General features: G+C 42.1%; 1 protein-coding gene across 1 annotated transcript in view; it reads left to right on the top strand.

Moving 5' to 3' along the window:
* Positions 1–5,107: 5,107 nt before the first annotated feature.
* The window catches only part of PCSK2 (proprotein convertase subtilisin/kexin type 2), a 221,046-nt gene continuing 206,533 nt past the window's right edge, over positions 5,108–19,620 (top strand). Inside the window, exon 1 of the mRNA XM_056567901.1 lies at positions 5,108–5,507. Coding sequence (XP_056423876.1) covers positions 5,325–5,507 — 183 coding nt within the window. The 5' untranslated portion in view covers positions 5,108–5,324. The remainder of the gene's footprint in view (positions 5,508–19,620) is intronic.

Genomic DNA, 19,620 nt, shown 5'->3' on the forward strand with positions numbered 1-19,620 from the left:
CACTATGTTAAAGTAGAATATGTCACGAAAAAACTATCTTGGAATCAGAATAAATGGTAAAAGCATCCCTGAGTTATTAACCCCTTAACGACGCAGGACGTATATTTACGTCCTGCGCCGGCTCCCGCGATATGAAGCTGACCGCCGCTTCTAAAGTGAAACTGAAAGTATCCCGGCTGCTCAGTCGGGCTGTTCGGGACCGCCGCGGTGAAATCGCGGCGTCCCGAACAGCTGATCGGACACCGGGAGGGCTCTTACCTGCCTCCTCGGTGTCCGATCGACGAATGACTGCTCCGTGCCTGAGATCCAGGCAGGAGCAGTCAAGCGTCGATAATGCTGATCACAGGCGTGTTAATACACGCCTGTGATCAGGATGAGAGATCAGTGTGTGCAGTGTTATAGGTCCCTATGGGACCTATAACACTGCAAAAAAAAAAGTAAAAAAAAGTGTTAATAAAGGTCATTTAACCCCTTCCCTAATAAAAGTTTGAATCACCCCCCTTTTCCCATAAGAAAAATAAAACAGTGTAAAAAAAAAAAAAATAAACATATGTGGTATTGCCGCGTGCGTAAATGTCCGAACTATAAAAATATATCATTAATTAAGCCGTACGGTCAATGGCGTACGCGCAAAAAATTTCCAAAGTCCCAAAAAGCGTATTTTGGTAACTTTTTATAACATTAAAAAATGAATAAAAAGTGATCAAAAAGTCAGATCAAAACAAAAATCATACCAATAAAAACTTCAGATCACGGCGCAAAAAATGAGTCCTCATACCGCCCCATACATGGAAAAATAAAAAAGTTATAGGGGTCAGAAGATGACATTTTTAAACGTATAAATTTTCCTGCATGTAGGTATGATTTTTTCCAGAAGTGCGACAAAATCAAACCTATATAAGTAGGGTATCATTTTAACCGTATGGACCTACAGAATAATGATAAGGTGTAATTTTTACCGAAATATGCACTGCGTAGAAACGGAAGCCCCCAAAAGTTACAAAATGGCGTTTTTTTTCCGATTTTGTCGCACAATGATTTTTTTTTCCGTTTCGCCGTGCATTTTTGGGTAAAATGACTAATGTCACTGCAAAGTAGAATTGGCAACACAAAAAATAAGCCATAATATGGATTTTTAGGTGGAAAATTGAAAGGGTTATGATTTTTTAAAGGTAAGGAGGAAAAAACGAAAGTGCAAAAACGGAAAAACCCTGAGTCCTTAAGGGGTTAATGCATAAAGTGACAGTGGTCAGAATTGCAAAAAAGGGCTCAGTCCTTAAGGTGAAAAAGGGCTCAGTCCTTAACCCCTTAAGGACACATGACGTACTGGAACGTCATGTGTCCACTCCCGATCTATAACGCGGGGCCACGGCGCGGCCCCGCGTCATAGCGGGTCGGGCCCGGCCTCTAACAACGGCCGGGACCCATGGCTAATAGCGCGCGGCATTGATCGCTGTGCCGCGCGCTATTAACCCTTTAGACGCGGCGTTCAAAGTTGAACGCCGCGTCTAAAGTGAAACCGAAAGCATGCCGGCTAGCTCAGTGGGCTGTTCGGGATAGCCGCGGTGAAATCGCGGCATCCCGAACAGCTGACAGGACAGCGGGAGGGCCCCTACCTGCCTCCTCGCTGTCCGATCGCCGAATGACTGCTCAGTGCCTGAGATCCAGGCATGAGCAGTCATGCGGCAGAATCATCGATCACTGGTTTCTTATGAGAAACCAGTGATCAATGTAAAAGATCAGTGTGTGCAGTGTTATAGGTCCCTATGGGACCTATAACACTGCAAAAAAAAAGTGCAAAAAAAAAGTGAATAAACATCATTTAACCCCTTCCCTATTAAAAGTTTGAATCACCCCCCTTTTCCCATAAAAGAAAAAACACAGTGTAAATAAAAATAAAAATAAACATAAATGGTATCGCCGCGTGCGGAAATGTCCGAATTATAAAAATATATCGTTAATTAAACCGCACGGTCAATGGCGTGCGCGCAAAAAAATTCCAAAGTCCAAAATAGTGCATTTTTGGTCACTTTTTATATCATGAAAAAATGAATAAAAAGCGATCAATAAGTCCTATCAATTCAAAAATCGTACCGTTAAAAACTTCAGATCACGGCGCAAAAAATGAGCCCTCATACCGCCCCATACACGGAAAAATAAAAAAGTTATAGGGGTCAGAAGATGACAATTTTAAACGTATAAATTTTTCTGCATGAAGTTATGATTTTTTCCAGAAGTGCGACAAATTTAAACCTGTATAAGTAGGGTATCATTTTAATCGTATGGACCTACAGAATAAAGATAAGGGGTCATTTTTACCGAAAAATGTACTACGTAGAAACGGAAGCCCCCAAAAGTTACAAAATGGCGTTTTTTTTTTTCAATTTTGTCTCACAATGATTTTTTTTCCCGTTTCACCGTAGATTTTTGGGCACAATGACTGACATCATTACAAAGTAGAATTGGTGGTGCAAAAAATAAGCCATCATATGGATTTTTAGGTGCAAAATTGAAAGAGTTATGATTTTTTAAAGGCAAGGAGCAAAAAACGAAAATGCAAAAACGGAAAAAACCCCGGTCCTTAAGGGGTTAAGGGGTTAAGGGTTCCCTTTATTTTATTGAGCAGTGTATGTAACATTGTACTTTGATATTAGGTCTTCAATCTACAAGTAAACCCAAAGCCATCTCTTATCATGGTTCTTCCAGTTTTACTCACACTTGGAGGTTATTTAAGTTCAAAATATGACATTTATCCACACTGAACCCTTCTCGCCCATGTGGATGCCCAAACACTGAGTGTGGCCAAGTAGGCTTGGAATTTCTCACATCTTCCATACACTATATTACATAGCACAATGTCATCTGCAAAGTACAGACAGTGCAATGGATCCTATCTTCTATATCATCTCTACATAGTTTATTAATAATAATAATAATAATAGTCCTAGGAGGGAACCTTGTGGCCCAGCTATTGCTAGTTGTATTTATTTTTCCACACCCGGTGATGTTTTCATTTGTCATTTATATTTATTTGATGTCAAATGTTGAAATGATGAAATACAATTGTTTTCTTTTGGCAATCAGATATGGTTTATTTTACAGTTGATATACCCTCTGCCCCTTACAAACATTGTACAGCACCTTCTGATCCGAGCAACATTAACAATCCAAATGCTGGAAATAATTGCACCGTGATGCAGAAGGCCCTGTGTGATATTAAATTTAGTGGGAGGGAATCGTGAAATATTTTGCAAAGGCAACTAAGGAATACAGTACAATACATACAGACCTGCCTTCACTTCTCTACCATGGTCGTGTATTGATGTGAAGAGTTAACAGGGAATCTCATAGAGCAGGGTTGCTTTGAACATAGCTCTGTGGAATGCATCTTCTTCTGCCATCCTCCTATTAACACTTTCCTTTCTAGAAAGCACAAGAATAAACACAGTGACACCCTATCTTGCTGGCTCCTTAATACTCCTTTCTCCTTTAATGTCAGCGTACTTCACCTTCATACACAGAGAAAATAATGATGGGTTTGCTGAGATCTGCAGCATCAGAACTGATATTAGCACTGTGTTGTTAATAGCAGAACCAAGCCCTGGCAACAAAACAATAGAACAAAATGATCACAGTGGAGTTTTGTGCTGACATTTTATTATTTTTTTCTTCCCCCTATCTTCTTGATTGCCAGATCCATGTAATTCACTATGGGAAATCCTGGGATGACACGTCGTTTGTTGCTATTTTGTGATTTGCTTTCAGACTGTAGTGTGCAGTAAATCCCTGCTTCTCTGTTTGTCTGTATCAAGCTTAAATCTTAGATCCCTCTGTACCGAGCTTCTATCCATCTATCTATCTATCTATCCATCTATCTATTTATCTATCCATCCACTATCTATCTGTCTGTCTGTCTTGTCTATCTATCTCATATATCTCTGTCTGTCATCTCTCCTATCTATCTATCCATCTATCTATTTATCCATCTATCTATCTATCTATCCATCTATCTATCTATCCATCTATCTATGTATCTATCCATCCACTATCTATCTGTCTGTCTGTCTTGTCTATCTATCGCATATATCTCTGTCTGTCATCTCTCCTATCTATCTATCTATCTATCTATTTATCTATCCATCTATCTATTTATCCATCTATCTATTTATCCATCTATCTATCTATCCATGCATCTATCCATCTATCCATCCATCCATCCATCTATCTATCTATCTATCTATCTATCTTTCTATCCATCCATCTATCCATCTGTATCTAGTTCATGCCTATCTGTGATCCATCTTTATCAAGCATATATGAAATCTATGTATATCATGTCTATCTATGATCTATCTATATGAAGCTCATTTCTATCTAAGATCTATCTGTATCAAGCTCATATCTGTCTATGATCTGTCTGTATCAAACGTATATCTATCTATGATATATTTATATTAAGCATATATATCTATGATTGATCTATCTAGCTTCTATCCATCTGTGATCTATCTTTATCTATCCATCTGTATCAAGCTCACATCTATCTGTATTAAGCTCATATCTATGATCTTTCTTTTCATCCAAGAACATATGTGATCTACATTCTGAAATAGCTACAGCAAGAACAATCCGTTAAAGAAGGTTTCTCAGATTTCCGATACAACAGCATCCCGGCCAGGATTATCTTTAATGAATGTATCATTAGTGTGGACGGTTATGTAGATTGCACACTAACGAGTAACCTGACTTCTCTGTAGGTCTCAGTGTTCATCGCTCCCCTCTATAACAATTTAGGATCTCCCCATATGTAGGTGTACGGAATGACATCAGTTCTCTAACAGTTCTCATCCCTTGTGGGTTTTCCCTGACTGAGCATCTCCTTTTTTTTGACAGTTGTGGAGCAGCTGAAGACATGGAGGAATTCTCCAGGGTGCTGAATCAGGAAGCCAGTGGCTAGGCACTAATGAGCAGCCCTTGACAAAGGGGGAGTGAAATGCTTATCTTGGCTCTCTCTCTCATCCAGCAGCAAGCCATTGGTTGGGAGTCCTTCACACGTGACCTACTTTGGTACTGGCTTTGAGCCTCTAATGAATTATAGATGAGGAGGAGCTGAGATGCAGATTTGGCATCAGAAGTAGACTCACATACACACACATACAGCTGAGCATCCTCAGGAGCAGAGTTATAGCATGCTGCAAGGAGAGATGCAGTAGGAATAAGGCTCCTAGGCTGCCCCTTTAATTTCTCCAGCATCAGCATTTTCTTCCTCTCTTTTGCAGACTTGCAGGCTGCTTTCCCTATCATTTCTCTAGCAAGTCAGGAAGATGAGGGAAGGCTTTGTGATAGAGTGTGTGATCACTGGCATGGCTTTGCTGTGTGCTAGTATCTCTGCATCTGCTGATAACAGACCTGTTCTCACTGGGAATTTTTTGGTGGACTTACATGAAGGAGGAGAGCAAGAAGCCAAACAACTTGCTAAGGAATACGGCTTTGGTGGGGCCAGAAAGGTAACACGGTCTTCTCTCTCTCTTTCCCCCCCCCCCTTTATATAATCTTCTGAATGCACTATACAGTTACTGCCATGCTTTGTGTCTTTAGAAAAACAGTGTATAAATTTTTTTTCCCAAACGAATCGGGATCCAGGCAAGTTTGCTAGCCCTTCATAAAACAAAGACTAATTTTTGGTGTCAGCCTGGCTATTGGGATATGTATCCCATTTGGGTCATTTAAAGCACAGTTCATACGATGTAAAGTTCAGGTCGGCACGGCTTTTCTTTCTGTAGAAGACTGAAATGTGTCGAGCACCTAGCAAACCCCACTGTAAACGATTGACTGTACTTACCTAATATTCTCTCCGGCTGTACAGGCACTGGGAAAGGTGTTGGCAGCGAGGGAATGGAGTGTAAAATAGCAAAACCTGGTGGAAAAAATTGTAGTAATGGTATACAAGGATTTTTATTATTATTTATGCTTTTATTGTATATATTCTTACACTTAATGCCGTATCTGCTAAATACATTTTTTTCCTGTTCTATATAGAATGGGGCTGAGTGCTGGAATTTGCACAATATAGAGTAAATTCATAAAAGGTAACAAATTAGGCCTTGATTATAAGGCTATTTCTACGTCATGTGGTTGAAAGTGCAGTCAACTTTGCACTATAAAGGGTTAACACACTATGTCGTAACTCCGGAACTACAACTCTTATGATCCCCCACTCATCCTGGTAGAGGCAGTCAATGACAGGAGTTGGAGTAGCCTTAAGGACTTAGTACCTTAGTATCGTCCATACTAATAACCTCGCTTTTTGCCCCCCCCCCCCCATGTATTGACAATGATGTCTATCAAGTGCTTTGACCTTCAATAAGCCCCATTCAATTACAGCTTTAACAGGGATTAGGATATATGTTTGTTGTTGGACGGAGATGTGTATATATTTTTGATAACCCTTCTTTAGAGGAACATCATACATTGGGCTTCGTTGCCAAACTGGATTTGTCTCTAGAGCACATGGAAAGCAAATTTTTATTTGGGATTTTTTTTCTCTCATGTGTCGTTGATGCTCATTTAATAGTCCCCATGCTTTCTATTGTAAAAGCACTGGAAGGTAACACTAGAGCCGCGTTTCCCGACCAATGTGCCTTCAGCTGTTGCAAAACTACAACTCCTAGCAAGCCCGGACAGCCTTTGGCTGTCCGGGCTTGCTAGGAGTTGTAGTTTTGCAACAGCTGGAGGCACACTGGTTGGAGAACCCAGCACTAGAAAGTGCGTAATTGTGACCATGTGAGATAGGAATAAAGAGGTGGTCACCTACTGTAGCAAAATATAATGTTTTCTCATTTTAGTAACCTGTTTAGACTGGTGAGTTGTCAAAACTATACCTAAAAAAAAGTATAGAAAAGATAGAGGGGGTCGAAAAAGTAGGATATAATCAATGTGGTGACTTTACAGAAGCAGAAATAGAAATATGTTGAGAATAAAAAAGAGTTTGCTATGAATAAATTATCTTTTTACAAATATATACATAAATTATAATCACGTATAAATATATAAATATACAAATACATGTACACTATATATATATATATATATATATATATATACATATATATCTAAAAATAGAAACCAGTGCAGCACTCCATAGAGTGAAAAGGTGGATTTATTCCATCAAAAAAATGTGAACAAAGAGCAGCGACGTTTCGATCCTCTCCAGGATTTTTTTCAAGCCTATATATATATATATATATATATATATATATATATATATATATATTATTATCATTATTATTATTGTTTTTAATATTTTTTTTTCAAGTGTTTATAGTTTTGGTTTTATTATAATAATAATAAAAAAATAAAAACACAACATCTAAATATGCTTGAATAACATGGCAACGATATCAGTGTTGATATTTTGTGCTTTATGCTTTTAAGACATAGTATTTTGGTCAGTATTTTAGCCCAAAGCAAGGAGGGAAAATGATAAATACTATACATACTATAATGGAAAGATTTGCAGATTTAGATTTTTTTTTTTTTTTTGCCCATATCTGGTTTTGGCTAAAAAAAATGTAATAAAAATACAACTAAAATACTGTGTGTGAACCCATGAAATTACAAGAGATTCTTCAGACTAGTAAAGTCACTGTTAGGCTATGTTCACACATAATACTTTGCTAAGGATTTTGCTCAGTATTTCCATACAATCGACACAGAGAAAGGTGCGCGTCTTTCAATTACAGTTTTTCTCTGGATTTGTTCCACTAAGGATATTTAACCAAAACCAAGGGCAAAATACAGTGTGTGAACATAGCCTTTGTGTTAGATATCCCATGTATTTAGAAGCAATCCTTTAGACCATTAAGCCTTAGACTAGGTTTCCACACAGCTTTTTTTCCGGCATTTTTAATAAAACTGCCACTGCAGTTTTTGAGCCAGAGTCAGAAGTGGATCCAGTAAGAAGGAGAAGAATAAGGGTACACACATACTACAGTAGAATCTCCCTATAGCAGACACTCACGGGGAATAAAAAAGTGTCCACAAAAACCTTTCTAAATGTCTGAATCCTGTCCTATACTCACTCCAGAGTGTATTACCTATAAAATATGATAAATAGCAATATTACAGTACAGTCTTCTTATGCCATTTAATCACCCTTTATCCCCCCCTTTATACCCTGTGCCACCTTATGCCTTGTGCCAGATTATCACCCCTTACCCCCTGTGCCACATAATTTTCCCTTGATCCCCCTGTGCCATTTCATTACCCATTCATTATTACCCTCTGTGTAAATTCATCATCACCCTTTTTATGAAGTGGCACAGGGGGATAAAGGGGAATAAAATAGCACAGAGGGGTTGAAGAGGAAATGATGTGGCACAGGGGCTAATAAAGGGGGGGTGACTTGACACAGGGGGAATAAAGTGACATGGGAGGATCAGGGAAGGAGGGGGGTGAATGATATGGCTGGCAGATGTACAGAAGCATGAGACCACTGTTTAAACAGTGGTCTTCTGCTTCTGTGCTGAGGCCGCTGCAGGAGGCTGCAGTGGGGGCCGGGGACCCTTGGAAATCTGGGCCCCTTACTAGGGAATTGGGTGTACACCCTGATGGTAGCTCTGTGTACAAGGTAGGGCTGGTACATAAGCCTGGTTGTCCCCTATTGGGAGTGTTTTGTCCCCTATTGGGTGTGTCCGCATCCACTATTGGGAGGGTGCAAATACATTGAGTCTTATGGGACTCTGCCGGGGAATTAAAAACTGTCCGCTATTGGGAGGTGTCCCCCTAAGGGAGATTTCACTGTACTCCCTGGCCCCCGTTAATCTTCTCCGCCAAAAATGGGATGCCAATGTATACTGGTAACAGGAGCACAGACGCCCTTTTATTTCTATGGCCGAACGGAGTCACCTAGATTTCAAAGGCGAAACAGCCCCGTCATGAGTCAGCTTAAAATAGCGGATACGTCCTGAACTGAGTCCCCAGCGGATATGTCCCGAACTGAGTATGTTTGACCATAGAAGTTAATGGGGTATGTTAACAGCATACTTCGGCATCCTGTTTTTGACTCAATGTCAATGTTAGGATTAACATGGGCAAGAACGTAGTGTGTTCATATCCTAAGTCCTTCCTTTATATTTCCCATTCATTTTAAATACACTTCTGGCTGTGGCTCAAAAACTGTAGTTACTGTTTCCAAAAAAACAGCAGTTTTTTTTTTTTTGGTATCTTTTGGAGACCTGCCACTGCGTTTTTCAAAAGTGTATTCAAAGGGAATGAGAAATATAGTGGAAGAACTTCTACTTCTCCTTCCTGCTGGGTCCACTTTTGGCTTTGACACAAAACTGTAGTGACTGTTTCCATAAAAACACCAGAAAAATACCTGTGTGGAAACCTAGCCTAAGGTCACGCACCATTTTTAAAGCCTTGTTTCATGGCTGAAAAAACAGCAAAGAAGGCTGAAAAAAAAGTCTAAAGTCTAAAAATAAGGCAAAAAATGGTGTGTGAATATATAAATCTCTATTATCAATACTTCAATCCTCGGGAGTTAATAGCAGGATAAGTGTAATCCGCAGCTCTATGAAGTGGTACAAAGTCTTTTAGGTAATCGTCTACGTTTGATTGATAGGAAAACTGTCAGAAATGTCATTCAGGAGTATTGAACTGTTATCCAATTCTAAGATACGTCTATGAAAATCTACAAAAAAAAGATGCACATCCATAGATATAATATACTGTTAATTTAATTTTATATATATATATATATATATATATATATATATATATATATAACCAAAAAACTATTATATTAAAATGAAGCTGCAGCTGAAAATCAAGGGGACACCCTTGGGGTAGGGATCATCAAGCTAATTTACACAAAATTACATAATGTCAATGGAAAAATATTCAAGGTTAACTACGGTATGTAAATATCATTAAAAGTAAAGACAAAGTCCAATTGGAACAGAGGAGCAGCCACTCACCAGTCACTTTTATTAGGCTTTATTAAATGTTAGTGCAGTATACAAGCAGGTGCATACAAGCAACGTCCGGCTTACATTAAAAGTAGAGATTTACATAACATACATGGATTATAAACAACACATTAACAGAAGAACAATAGCAAAATCCAAGCTTCCGGGGGTGGCGTTTACTCAGTGGGGTCAAGTTTAAAAATGTCCCCCCCCCAATACTGGAGAGAGCCAATCAGATATAGGAACACCAATATGAGGAACTACTTCTTCACTGCAGCACATGTAGCGCAGGGCGTCTGAATACACCGACCAAACCAGCTTCCAAATTGGACATCATGTGCCAGATCATGTGACATAGTTCTAACAAGTACAAGGACTTTTTAGGGAAACTTCTCATTTAGATTAATGGGAAAACTGTCAGGAATATCACTATACATATTTCTTAGGACCCTGGGACTCTATTTTGGTATTTTTAAGCTATAAAATCAGCCTTCAGTTTCCTTTACTCATGTTAATGTTTATTTACTAAACCGAGTCAGTAAAATAAATCGCATTGACAAGAAGACAATGGGGATAGTTGTAATGGATCTGCCCATATTTGTCTAACTCCACACGCAGTCTACCTATAACAGACATGCTATTTTCAGCTGTATTTATACTGCCTCATGCAGGATTTACAGCATATTCTATGGAGTACATTAAGTCTTGTGTGCTCTGCAGACACCATCATTATGTTCTAAAATATGGCTCTAGGCTTACTATTAACTGTTTTAGAGGTTGTCTATTATATGAGATGTCATGTGACTTTTTCTTTACAGAGCCAATGTTACCTAATTTGCAAGCTGGTAACCTTTACCCAGTAAACACGTTTTTTATTTTGAAATCAAGTCCTGTCTTCCTATTCAATAACAGTAGAAGCCTCAGTTTTTTCCTTTATATGTGTCCTCCATTTAGGATCTGTTCCTGGCTTTTTTATTAATAATTCCAATACAAAACTTTAAATGGGCACTGTCAGATATAAAAACTTTCCATATGTTGTACATCTTGGCAAAACGATAGTTTTTCTTATATATTTCTTGAAAAAATTTCCACATTTTATTAAAGAAAACTGCCTTTCAAAATCCCACCACTAGGGGTCCCCATGAAACTGATGAGTCCTCACAGCAGAATGAGTGTGTCCAAGGGTCATGGACATGAGAAGGCTGATTGACAAGGCTGCAGGAGGAATACACCCTGCAGCAACACTGTTGTAACACAGAGTTTTACCAAACATGTGCCTCCAGCAGTTTCAAAACTCCAACTCCAAGCATGCCTGGAGAGTCAAAGGATGTCTGGGCATACTGGGAGTTGTAGTTTTGCAAAAGCTGTAGGCACACAGCTGAAGGCAGCACTGCTGCAAAAAAGAGTTATCCAAACACTGTACCTCCAACTATTCCAAAACTACCCAAAAAGTCCCAGCATTACAGGACTGCCTAAGGATGACACAGGACTGCCTAAGCATGAATGTCATAGGAAGATGTAAGTTATACACTCACCACATTGTCTTTGCGTACAGGCAATCTCCAATAATCATTGTGTGTTTGTGTGTGTGTGTGTGTGTATGTGTATACAGCATAAAACCAGAGAGGAAAGGGTTACAGAACAGGGCTGCCAAGCTTCCCAAAGCAGTGAGTCAGCAGAGTGAGGGAAGGGGAGGAGTCATCACAGTGCAGGCAAGAGAAGGACATGCCCCTCCCTTTGACAAGATGGCAAAGACAGTAATACGCTGAAGTATGCTATTTTTAGTGAAATATGGGTGATAGATAAATAAAAATTACATGTACATGATCAGGATGAGGTACTGAGTCACATATAACAGTTTATTTTTTATTTTTGTGGGTTCTGGCAGGTACACTTTAATTTGTGGACACACCCTTAGTCTGTATTGCTTCTGAGCCTTTACTTAGGTTACTACAGTTATGTGAGATGTCTTGGCTCTGACTTCAGCCATGTGCAACGTAACTCTAACAAGTAAAAATGACTCATTTTAGAATATAATATCATCAAATGATTATTTCGAACCAATGGAATAACCAGAGACGTAACTTGTAGCTTCAGGGCCCCAGTGCAAAATCCGTAACAGGATCCTGTGTCAACTGTGCACCATTTATTATATCAGTGCTTTCCGACTGGGCAGAGGTGCCTTTCGGCCCCCTTAGGCATCAGGGCCCTGATGCGACTGATACCTTTGCACCCCCCCCCCCCCTATAGTTACGCTCCTTGGAATGACTTTTCTGCTGGCCAGAAAATATAATATATGCACTTAAAAGAATGCAATAATGGGTAATTGTTACAGTTTTAGCATTTAATACATGGCTGTAATACAGGGCACTTGTATTAGACTATGCTTACACTGTTTTCCTTTGTATTAAGCACCAAAGAAAGCAGTTATTGAGTTTAATTAGAGCTCAATGGAAAAGCGTCTGTTAATGCACATGTTGGGGGGGCATAACTCATAAATGTGTGAGATTCTTAGTCTAGCCTAGACATTCTACAAATGCACCAGATTTTTAAAAGTGGAGAATGCTGTTTAAAAATCTGGTGCATCTTTTGGCCATGTTCAGACAGCAGAATTTCTGTTGAAGAAATCTGCCGGAAATTGACTGCACATTCACTTCAAGCGGAATTTCTGCATCGGGCATTCCGCTGTGTCAATTCCGCTTTTCGCATAAATAAAAGACCCGTCTTATATTTTATGGAATTCTGTGACAGAATCCTGTTGATGTCACGTGGGCTTGAATTTCTGTTCATTAAAGAGTACCTGTCATCAAACCATATTTCCAAACTAATTCAGATTATATTCCCTAACTACTCCTAAAACCCCTCCTGCCCAAAAAAAAAAAAAATTCAGCGTAACGAGCTCTGTATCATATCTTTTACCTTGATCACATTGTGTGAACACCAGGCAGGAGAAAGAGGGTGTTCCCCAGCAGGCGCAACATCATTGAAGCCTGTAAGAGCTGTGCCTTGCCATGTCCCGCACACTTCCTGAGTTTGGTCTCCTGACAGGCCGGGAGAAGACCAAACTGTTTGACTGGTGGCAAGGAACAGAACTATGTTTACTATGACTATGAGCCATTTCTATAATGCTAAACAAATCAGAGGTTTCCTACAATTCTCGCCACACAGTATGTACCATAGTGAAAGCAAAAGCTGAATTTTATATAGCAAATAAAAACAGATGTTCAAATAAGGCTCTGCTTTTATATCAAGTGTTTCCAGAACATAAACTGTACATTGTAAATTTCGTGTTTTTTTTTTTACATTGTGTCTATGCATCAATGGAGAAGCTTTTATTTTCCATTTATTATATTTGCAAGATCTTGCCCGCTATGGCTGTTCACCTTGAAGCTCAACTGAGTTTACTGACAGTTTACCTGATGAATATAGTATTTTACCTTGACTTCTTCCTAAAGTCCTAAAGTCAATAAAAATAGTCTCCTTAGATTATACATGTATGTATTGTCTGGGACATGTTATCCTAAACACTGTAGGTACATGTTTCCCACTAAGGGTACATCAGATGAGCGGATCCACAGCGTATTTTATGCTGCAGATCCGCCGCTGAAGGAGTGCTACATGGTGCCTTTGGATCTGCCTGCTCAGAGCGGCAATAAGCCGCTACGAGCAGACACAGTGCGATGTGCAAGTCGCCGCCCGTGCGCAGTATACTTGCACATTGCGGCTGCTATCGGCCTAGTCTCTTCTTTATATTGAAAGTGATAAAATAATATCAGCCCCATACAAAAACTTGTGATACAGAAATATTTATACACACATATACAAAACTACTAAATACTAATCAGAAATGTAAGAGCTAATATTATTATCTACAAAAACTCAGTGTACTCCACTCAGTTGTGCTCAACAATAACCATGTGAAGAATAGTACAGATCTAAAATGGAGCAACATATATGGGAAACTGGGGGGGGGGGGGAGGCAAAGAGGAGCTAGTTCTTCAGAACGTAAGACCTCATGTCGAAAAAGAGACATAAGAATATTAAATGTATATGGGAAAAATGTATATACTACATCAGAAATAATAAAGCAAATATGCATATAAGATACCACATACAGTGTACATTGCATGAGAAATGGTGCAGAGGAATGAATGCCAAGAATACATATCTATAGAATATCTATACACCCACAGGATAGAAATACATAAACCTGCGGGGTAAAGAACCCCAATGGTCAGATGGAATGAATACCGAAGGATGAAACAATAATAATGTAGTATAACATCCCGCCGATTAGTTTTTTGTATCCTAAAATTTGGAACTAGATTCCCAGCAAGAACGAACAAACGGCAGGATGTTATACTACATTATTAATGTTTCATCCTGCGTCACTCTCTGGTCCATGTGATCTGTGAACTGTGCCTGTTTTGATTGACTCCATCTTTGTTCTATCTACAGTCATACATGTAGTCCACACGGCTTCTGTGCACGCACGACCTTGGTGGTGAGCTGGATTTCATTCACTGTTTACCAAACTACACAAGGCTCTAAACAAAAGGACAAAATGAAAATTACCTTGCAAATGTCACTGTCTCTCCTTTGTCAAAACTTCGTTGTCGTAGTATTGATCTTGTGGTACAATTAGCTAGTGAACAAGAAAACTCTTCTTAGCTTTTTTCGGCATTAAAGAGGATCTATCACCACTTCTTTCTGTTTTAGTAAATACTTGTTTCCCCATTAAACACAATTTTGAAGCCTCCTTTCTTACAAGTCAGTATTGTGCCTTCTATCATTCCTGCTAGAAATGCACAACTGAATTCAGTATTATTTGGGTTGTCCCTCCATGTTGTCCCATCAGTGCTGATAGAATAAGTCAGTGTTCAAATGTTGCAATACTGCTCAGTTTTTGCCTTGAATGAGTAACATTGCAGTAAAATACATAGTGTTATTACAATTATGCAAATTGTGGTAATTCATGTTATATTTTTTACCCCAATTTTGGTAATTTGTTTTTTTATTAAAATGCATCAAATGTGAGTGATGCATGGAAAGGATGTCTAATAACGCAAAGATAAAATAAATAAAACCACTATAAAATAGCGCACACCCTGTCAAAGTAATGTCTTAAAATATATACATAGCTTTAATATATCAGAAATGCATGTACATGTTACGCCGAGCGCTCCGGGTCCCCGCTCCTCCCCGGAGCGCTCGCTTCTCTCCCTCCGCTGCAGCGCTCCGGTCACGTCCTCTGACCCGGGGCGCTGCGATCCTGCTGCCAGCCGGGATGCGATTCGCGATGCGGGTAGCGCCCGCTCGCGATGCGCACCCCGGCTTCCCTACCTGACTCGCTCCCCGTCTGTTCTGTCCCGGCGCGCGCGGCCCCGCTCCCTAGGGCGCGCGCGCGCCGGGTCTCTGCGATTTAAAGGGCCACTGCGCCGCTGATTGGCGCAGTGGTTCCAATTAGGGTTTTCACCTGTGCACTTCCCTATATTACCTCACTTCCCTTGCACTCCCTTGCCGGATCTTGTTGCCTTAGTGCCAGTGAAAGCGTTCCTTGTGTGTTCCTTGCCTGTGTTTCCAGACCTTCTGCCGTTGCCCCTGACTACGATCCTTGCTGCCTGCCCCGACCTTCTGCTACGTCCGACCTTGCTTCTGCCTACTCCCTTGTACCGCGCCTATCTTCAGCAGCCAGAGAGGTGAGCCGTTGCTAGTGGATACGACCTGGTCACTACCGCCGCAGCAAGACCATCCCGCTTTGCGGCGGGCTCTGGTGAAAACCAGTAGTGGCTTAGAACCGGTCCACTAGCACGGTCCACGCCAATCCCTCTCTGGCACAGAGGGTCCACTACCTGCCAGCCGGCATCGTGACAGTAGATCCGGCCATGGATCCCGCTGAAGTTCCTCTGCCAGTTGTCGCTGACCTCACCACGGTGGTCGCCCAGCAGTCACAACAGATAGCGCAACAAGGCCAACAGCTGTCTCAACTGACCGTTATGCTACAACAGTTGCTACCACAGCTTCAGCAGTCATCTCCTCCGCCAGCTCCTGCACCTCCTCCGCAGCGAGTGGCCGCTCCTGGGATACGCTTATCCTTGCCAGATAAATTTGATGGGGACTCTAAGTTTTGCCGTGGCTTTCTCTCCCAATGTTCCCTGCATCTGGAGATGATGTCGGACCTGTTTCCCACTGAAAGGTCTAAGGTGGCTTTCGTAGTCAGTCTTCTGTCCGGAAAAGCCCTGTCATGGGCCACACCGCTCTGGGACCGCAATGACCCCGTCACTGCCTCAGTACACTCCTTCTTCTCGGAAATCCGAAGTGTCTTTGAGGAACCTGCCCGAGCCTCTTCTGCTGAGACTGCCCTGTTGAACCTGGTCCAGGGTAATTCTTCCGTTGGCGAGTACGCCGTACAATTCCGTACACTTGCTTCAGAATTGTCCTGGAATAATGAGGCCCTCTGCGCGACCTTCAAAAAAGGCCTATCCAGCAACATTAAAGATGTTCTGGCCGCACGAGAAATTCCTGCTAATCTACATGAACTTATTCACCTAGCCACTCGCATTGACATGCGTTTTTCTGAAAGGCGTCAGGAACTCCGCCAAGATATGGACTCTGTTCGCACAAGGCGTTTCGTCTCCTCGGCTCCTCTCTCCTCTGGTCCCCTGCAATCTGTTCCTGTGCCCCCCGCCGTGGAGGCTATGCAGGTCGACCGGTCTCGCCTGACACCCCAAGAGAGGACACGACGCCGTATGGAGAACCTCTGCCTGTACTGTGCTAGTACCGAACACTTCCTGAGGGATTGTCCTATCCGTCCTCCCCGCCTGGAAAGACGTACGCTGACTCCGCACAAAGGTGAGACAGTCCTTGATGTCTACTCTGCTTCTCCACGTCTTACTGTGCCTGTGCGGTTGTCTGCCTCTGCCTTCTCCTTCTCTACAGTGGCTTTCTTGGACTCTGGATCTGCAGGAAATTTTATTTTGGCCTCTCTCGTCAACAGGTTCAACATCCCAGTGACTGGTCTCGCCAGACCCCTCTACATCAATTGTGTAAATAATGAAAGATTGGACTGTACCATACGTTTCCGCACGGAGCCCCTTCTTATGAGTATCGGATCTCATCATGAGAGGATTGAACTTTTGGTCCTCCCCAATTGCACCTCGGAGATTCTCCTTGGACTTCCCTGGCTTCAACTTCATTCCCCAACCCTGGATTGGTCCACTGGGGAGATCAAGAGTTGGGGGTCCTCTTGTTCCAAGAACTGTCTAAAACCGGTTCCCAGTAACCCTTGCCGTAACTCTGTGGTTCCTCCAGTAACCGGTCTCCCTAAGGCCTATATGGACTTCGCGGATGTTTTCTGCAAAAAACAAGCTGAGACTCTACCTCCTCACAGGCCTTATGATTGCCCTATCGACCTCCTCCCGGGTACTACTCCACCCCGGGGCAGAATTTATCCTCTCTCTGCCCCAGAGACTCTTGCCATGTCCGAATACGTCCAGGAGAATCTAAAAAAGGGCTTTATCCGTAAATCCTCCTCTCCTGCCGGAGCCGGATTTTTCTTTGTGTCCAAAAAAGATGGCTCCCTACGTCCTTGCATTGACTACCGCGGTCTTAATAAAATCACGGTTAAGAACCGCTACCCCTTACCCCTCATCTCTGAACTCTTTGATCGCCTCCAAGGTGCCCACATCTTCACTAAATTGGACTTAAGAGGCGCCTATAACCTCATCCGCATCAGAGAGGGGGACGAGTGGAAAACGGCATTTAACACCAGAGATGGACACTTTGAGTATCTGGTCATGCCCTTTGGACTGTGTAATGCCCCTGCCGTCTTCCAAGACTTTGTCAATGAAATTTTTCGTGATCTATTATACTCCTGTGTTGTGGTATATCTGGACGATATCCTAATTTTTTCTGCCAATCTAGAAGAACACCGCCAGCATGTCCGTATGGTTCTTCAGAGACTTCGTGACAACCAACTCTATGCCAAAATTGAGAAATGTCTGTTTGAATGCCAATCTCTTCCTTTTCTAGGATATTTGGTCTCTGGCCAGGGACTACAGATGGATCCAGACAAACTCTCTGCCGTCTTAAATTGGCCACGCCCCTCCGGACTCCGCGCTATCCAACGCTTTTTGGGGTTCGCCAATTATTACAGGCAATTTATTCCACATTTTTCTACCATTGTGGCTCCTATCGTGGCTTTAACCAAGAAAAATGCTGATCCCAAGTCCTGGCCTCCTCAAGCAGAAGACTCCTTTAAACGACTCAAGTCTGCCTTTTCTTCGGCTCCCGTGCTCTCCAGACCTGACCCTTCCAAACCCTTCCTATTGGAGGTTGATGCCTCCTCAGTAGGAGCTGGAGCTGTTCTTCTACAAAAAAATCCTTCCGGGCATGCTGTCACTTGTGGTTTTTTCTCTAGGACCTTCTCTCCAGCGGAGAGGAACTACTCCATCGGGGATCGAGAGCTTCTAGCCATTAAATTAGCACTTGAGGAATGGAGGCATCTGCTGGAGGGATCAAGATTTCCTGTTATTATCTACACCGACCACAAGAACCTCTCCTACCTCCAGTCGGCCCAACGGCTGAATCCTCGCCAGGCCCGGTGGTCTCTGTTCTTTGCCCGATTTAATTTTGAGATTCACTTTCGTCCTGCCGATAAGAACATTAGGGCCGATGCTCTCTCTCGTTCCTCGGATGCCTCAGAAGTTGATCTCCCTCCGCAACACATCATTCCACCTGACTGCCTGATCTCCACTTCTCCTGCCTCCATCAGGCAGACTCCTCCAGGAAAGACCTTTGTTTCTCCACGCCAACGCCTCGGAATCCTCAAATGGGGTCACTCCTCCCATCTCGCAGGTCATGCGGGCATCAAGAAATCTGTGCAACTCATCTCCCGCTTCTATTGGTGGCCGACTCTGGAGACGGATGTTGGGGACTTTGTGCGAGCCTGCACTATCTGTGCCCGGGATAAGACTCCTCGCCAGAAGCCCGCTGGTTTTCTTCATCCTCTGCCTGTCCCCGAACAGCCTTGGTCTCTGATTGGTATGGATTTTATTACTGATTTACCCCCTTCCCGTGGCAACACCGTTATTTGGGTGGTCGTTGATCGATTCTCCAAAATGGCACATTTCATCCCTCTTCCTGGTCTTCCTTCTGCGCCTCAGTTGGCTAAACAATTTTTTGTACACATTTTTCGTCTTCACGGGTTGCCTACGCAGATTGTCTCGGATAGAGGGGTCCAATTCGTGTCTAAATTCTGGAGGGCTCTCTGTAAACAACTCAAGATTAAATTAAATTTTTCCTCTGCATATCATCCCCAGTCCAATGGACAAGTAGAAAGAATTAACCAGATCCTGGGTGATTATTTGCGACATTTTGTTTCCTCCCGCCAGGATGACTGGGCAGATCTCCTTCCATGGGCCGAATTTTCGTATAACTTCAGGGTCTCTGAATCCTCCTCCAAATCCCCATTTTTCGTGGTGTACGGCCGTCACCCTCTTCCCCCCCTCCCTACCCCCTTGCCCTCTGGTCTGCCCGCTGTGGATGAAATTTCTCGTGACCTTTCCATTATATGGAGAGAGACCCAAAATTCTCTTTTACAGGCTTCTTCACGCATGAAGAGGTTCGCGGATAAGAGGAGAAGAGCTCC

This window comes from Hyla sarda, chromosome 3 (genome assembly GCF_029499605.1).
Source record: "Hyla sarda isolate aHylSar1 chromosome 3, aHylSar1.hap1, whole genome shotgun sequence".
Lineage (NCBI taxonomy): Eukaryota > Metazoa > Chordata > Amphibia > Anura > Hylidae > Hyla > Hyla sarda.